At 61.2% G+C, this 5,339-nt stretch overlaps 1 protein-coding gene across 1 annotated transcript in view; it reads left to right on the forward strand.

Moving 5' to 3' along the window:
- Nucleotides 1–762: 762 nt before the first annotated feature.
- The window catches only part of LOC108510370 (uncharacterized PE-PGRS family protein PE_PGRS46-like), a gene marked incomplete at its 3' end in the record, with an annotated part of 11,030 nt that continues 6,453 nt past the window's right edge, over nucleotides 763–5,339 (forward strand). Inside the window, exons 1-2 of the mRNA XM_017840048.1 lie at nucleotides 763–772; nucleotides 1,271–1,317. Coding sequence (XP_017695537.1) covers nucleotides 763–772; nucleotides 1,271–1,317 — 57 coding nt within the window. The remainder of the gene's footprint in view (nucleotides 773–1,270; nucleotides 1,318–5,339) is intronic.

Here is a 5,339-nt window from a genome sequence, read left to right on the forward strand (position 1 = left end):
TGGGGACAGGTGGGACACCTGGGGACAGGTGGGACACCACTGGGGACATTGGGGACAGGTGAGACACCTGGGAGGGCATTGGGGGCATTGGGGACTGCTGCAAACACCAGGTGAGGCACCTGGGCACACCTGGGGACAGGTGGGACACCACTGGGGGCATTGGGGACAGGTGAGATACTACCGGGGACAGGTGAGGCACCTGGGCACACCTGGGACACCTGGGAGGGCATTGGGGGCATTGGGGACTGCTACGAACACCAGGTGAGGCACCTGGGCACACCTGGGCACACCTGAGACACCTGGGGGGACATTGGGGACTGCTATGAACACCAGGTGAGGCACCTGGGCACACCTGGGCACACCTGGGACACCTGGGAGGGGCATTGGGGGCGTTGGGGACAGGTGAGACACCTGGGGACAGGTGGGACACCACTGGGGACATTGGGGACTGCTACAAACACCAAGTGAGACACCTGGACAGGTGGGACACCATTGGGGACAGGTGGGACACCATTGGGGACGTTGGGGACAGGTGGGACACCTGGGGGGGACATTGGGGACAGGTGGGACACCTGGGGACAGGTGGGACACCTGGGAGGGCATTGGGGACATTGGGGACTGCTGCAAACACCAGGTGAGGCACCTGGGCACACCTGGGGACAGGTGGGACACCTGGGGGGACATTGGGGACTGCTACGAACACCAGGTGAGACACCTGGACAGGTGAGACACCTGGGGACAGGTGAGACACCATTGGGGACAATGAGGACAGGTGAGACACCTGGGAGGGCACTGGGGGCGTTGGGGACTGCTACAAACACCAGGTGAGGCACCTGGGCACACCTGGGCACACCTGGGACACCTGGGAGGGGCATTGGGGGCGTTGGGGACTGCTATGAACACCAGGTGAGACACCTGGGCACACCTGAGACACCTGGGGGGGCATTGGGGACTGCTGCAAACACCAGGTGAGCTACCTGGACAGGTGAGACACCTGGGGACAGGTGAGACACCTGGGGGGACATTGAGGACAGGTGAGACACCTGGGGGGACATTGAGGACAGGTGAGACACCTGGGGACAGGTGAGACACCTGGGGGGACATTGGGGACAGGTGGGACACCTGGGGACAGGTGGGACACCATTGGGGACAGGTGAGATACTACCGGGGACAGGTGAGGCACCTGGGGACAGGTGGGAGGGCACTGGGGGCGTTGGGGACTGCTGCAAACACCAGGTGAGGCACCTGGGCACACCTGGGCACACCTGAGACACCTGGGGGGGCATTGGGGGCATTGGGGACTGCTACAAACACCAGGTGAGGCACCTGGGCACACCTGGCACACCTGGGGGGGCATTGGGGGCGTTGGGGACAGGTGAGACACCTGGGGACAGGTGAGACACCACTGGGGACATTGGAGACAGGTGAGGCACCTGGGCACACCTGGGCACACCTGAGACACCTGGGGGGGCATTGGGGGCATTGGGGACTGCTGCAAACACCAGGTGAGGCACCTGGGCACACCTGGGCACACCTGAGACACCTGGGGGGGCATTGGGGGAATTGGGGACTGCTGCAAACACCAGGTGAGGCACCTGGGCACACCTGGGACACCTGGGGGGGCGTTGGGGGCTGCTACGAGCACCAGGTGAGGCACCTGGGCACACCTGGGGACAGGTGGGACACCTGGGGGGGCGTTGGGGGCTGCTACAAACACCAGGTGAGACACCTGGACAGGTGTGACACCTGGGGGGACATTGAGGACAGGTGAGACACTATTGGGGACACTGGGGACAGGTGAGACACCTGGGGGGACATTGAGGACAGGTGAGACACCTGGGGGGACATTGGGGACAGGTGTGACACCATTGGGGGCACTGGGGACAGGTGAGACTCCTGGGGGGACGTTGGAGACAGGTGAGACACTATTGGGGACGTTGGGGACAGGTGAGACACCTGGGGGGACATTGGGGACAGGTGAGACACCTGGGGGGACATTTGAGACAGGTGACACACCTGGGCACAGGTGAGACACCTGGGGGGACATTTTTGGTGTCCCCAAGTCCCAGGACCCCCTTCCAGGCCCACCTGGTGTGGGGACGTGGTCATGGGGTCACCTGGTCACCAGGGTGGTCCCCCCCAACACCGATGACCCCCAGTGACCCCCATTGACCCCGATGACCCCGATGACCCTTCCAGTGCCATCAGGGTGGTCTGAGACCCTTCCCCGCCAACACCATTGACCCCATTGACCTCATTGACCCCGACGACCCTTCCAGTGCCACCAGGGTGGTCCGAGCCCCTTCCCCGCCAACACCATTGACCCCCAATGACCTCAATGACCCTGATGACCTCATTGACCGCGATGACCCTTCCAATGCCACCAGAGTGGTCTGAGCCCCTTCCCCGCCAACACCATTGACCCCGTTGACCTCAATGACCCCGATGACCCTTCCAGTGACATCAGAGTGGTCTGAGCCCCTTCCCCACCAACACCATTGACCTTGATGACCTCAATGACCCCGATGACCCTTCCAGTGCCACCAGGGTGGTCCGAGCCCCTTCCCCGCCAACACCATTGACCCCCATTGACCTCAGTGACCTTGATGACCCTTCCAATGCCACCAGGGTGGTCTGGGACCCTTCCCCGCCAACACCATTGACCTTGATGACCTCAATGACCCCCAATGACCTCATTGACCCCGATGACCCTTCCAATGCCACCAGAGTGGTCAGAGCCCCTTCCCCGCCAACACCAATGACCCCCATTGACCTCATTGACCTTGATGACCCTTCCAATGCCATTCTTGATGTCCCCAAGTCCCAGGACCCCCTTCCAGGCCCACCTGGTGGGGACGTGGTCATGGGGTCACCTGGTCAGTTGGGTGGTCCCAGCCCCCTTCCCCGCCAACACCAATGACCCCCAATGACCTCATTGACCTCGATGACCCTTCTAGTGACATTTCTGGTGTCCCCAAGTCCCAGGACCCCCTTCCAGGCCCACCTGGTGGTCATGGGGTCACCTGGTCACCTGGGTGGTCCGTCCCCTTCCCCACCAACACCGTTGACCTTGACGCCAACACCGTTGACCCCATTGACCCCGATGACCCCGATGACCCTTCCAGTGCCACCAGGGTGGTCTGAGCCCCTTCCCCGCCAACACCATTGACCCCCAATGACCTCAATGACCCCGATGACCCTTCCAGTGACATCAGAGTGGTCAGAGGCCCTTCCCCGCCAACACCAATGACCCCATTGACCCCATTGACCCCGATGACCCCGATGACCCTTCCAATGCCATTCTTGATGTCCCCAAGTCCCAGGACCCCCTTCCAGGCCCACCTGGTGGTCATGGGGCCACCTGGTCAGTTGGGTGGTCCGTCCCCTTCCCCACCAACACCGTTGACCTTGACGCCAACACCGTTGACCCCATTGACCCCGATGACCCCGATGACCCTCCCAACGCCACCAGGGTGGTCTGAGACCCTTCCCCGCCAACACCATTGACCCCATTGACCTCATTGACCCCGATGACCCTTCCAATGCCACCAGAGTGGTCAGAGCCCCTTCCATGCCAACACCATTGACCTTGATGACCTCAATGACCCCGATGACCCTTCCAGTGCCACCAGGGTGGTCTGAGCCCCTTCCCCGCCAACACCATTGATCCTGTTGACCTCATTGACCCCGATGACCCNGATGACCCTTCCAATGCCATTCTTGATGTCCCCAAGTCCCAGGACCCCCTTCCAGGCCCACCTGGTGGTCATGGGGTCACCTGGTCAGTTGGGTGGTCCGTCCCCTTCCCCACCAACACCGTTGACCTTGATGCCAACACCGTTGACCCCGTTGACCTCAATGACCCCGATGACCCTTCCAGTGCCACCAGGGTGGTCTGAGCCCCTTTCCCGCCAACACCATTGACCCCATTGACCCCATTGACCCCGATGACCCTTCCAATGACATCAGAGTGGTCTGAGACCCTTCCCCGCCAACACCGTTGACCCCCAATGACCTCAATGACCCCCAATGACCTCAATGACCCCGATGACCCTTCCAATGCCACCAGGGTGGTCAGAGCCCCTTCCCCACCAACACCAATGACCTTGATGACCTCAATGACCCCCAATGACCTCAATGACCCCAATGACCCTTCCAACGCCACCAGGGTGGTCTGAGCCCCTTCCTCGCCAACACCATTGACCTTGATGACCTCAGTGACCCCAATGACCCTTCCAATGCCACCAGAGTGGTCAGAACCCCTTCCATGCCAACACCAATGACCTTGGTGACCTCAATGACCCCGATGACCCTTCCAATGCCACCAGGGTGGTCAGAGCCCCTTCCCCGCCAACACCATTGACCCCAATGACCTCAATGACCCCAATGACCTCGATGACCCTTCCAATGCCACCAGAGTGGTCAGAGCCCCTTCCCCGCCAACACCATTGACCCCAATGACCTCATTGACCCCGATGACCCTTCCAATGCCACCAGGGTGGTCAGAGCCCCTTCCCCGCCAACATCATTGACCCCCAATGACCTCAATGACCCCCAATGACCTCAATGACCCCAATGACCCTTCCAATGCCACCAGGGTGGTCAGAGCCCCTTCCCCGCCAACACCATTGACCCCATTGACCTCATTGACCCCGATGACCCTTCCAGTGCCACCAGGGTGGTCCGAGACCCTTCCCCGCCAACACCATTGACCCCATTGACCCCGATGACCCTTCCAATGCCATTCTTGATGTCCCCAAGTCCCAGGACCCCCTTCCAGGCCCACCTGGTGGTTATGGGGTCACCTGGTCAGTTGGGTGGTCCGTCCCCTTCCCCACCAACACCGTTGACCTTGACGCCAACACCGTTGACCCCATTGACCCCGATGACCCTTCCAATGCCACCAGGGTGGTCTGAGCCCCTTCCCTGCCAACACCGATGACCCCCAATGACCTCAATGACCCCCAATGACCTCAATGACCCCGATGACCCTTCCAGTGCCACCAGGGTGGTCTGAGCCCCTTCCCCGCCAACACCAATGACCTTGATGACCTCAGTGACCCCCAATGACCTCATTGACCCTGATGACCCTTCCAGTGACATCAGGGTGGTCTGAGACCCTTCCCCGCCAACACCATTGACCCCATTGACCCCATTGACCCCGATGACCCTTCCAATGCCACCAGGGTGGTCAGAGCCCCTTCCCCGCCAACACCAATGACCCTCATTGACCTCAGTGACCTTGATGACCCTTCCAATGCCATTCTTGATGTCCCCAAGTCCCAGGACCCCCTTCCAGGCCCACCTGGTGGTCATGGGGTCACCTGGTCAGTTGGGTG

The sequence above is a fragment of the Lepidothrix coronata genome, unplaced genomic scaffold, assembly GCF_001604755.1.
Source record: "Lepidothrix coronata isolate B3197 unplaced genomic scaffold, Lepidothrix_coronata-1.0 Scaffold732, whole genome shotgun sequence".
Lineage (NCBI taxonomy): Eukaryota > Metazoa > Chordata > Aves > Passeriformes > Pipridae > Lepidothrix > Lepidothrix coronata.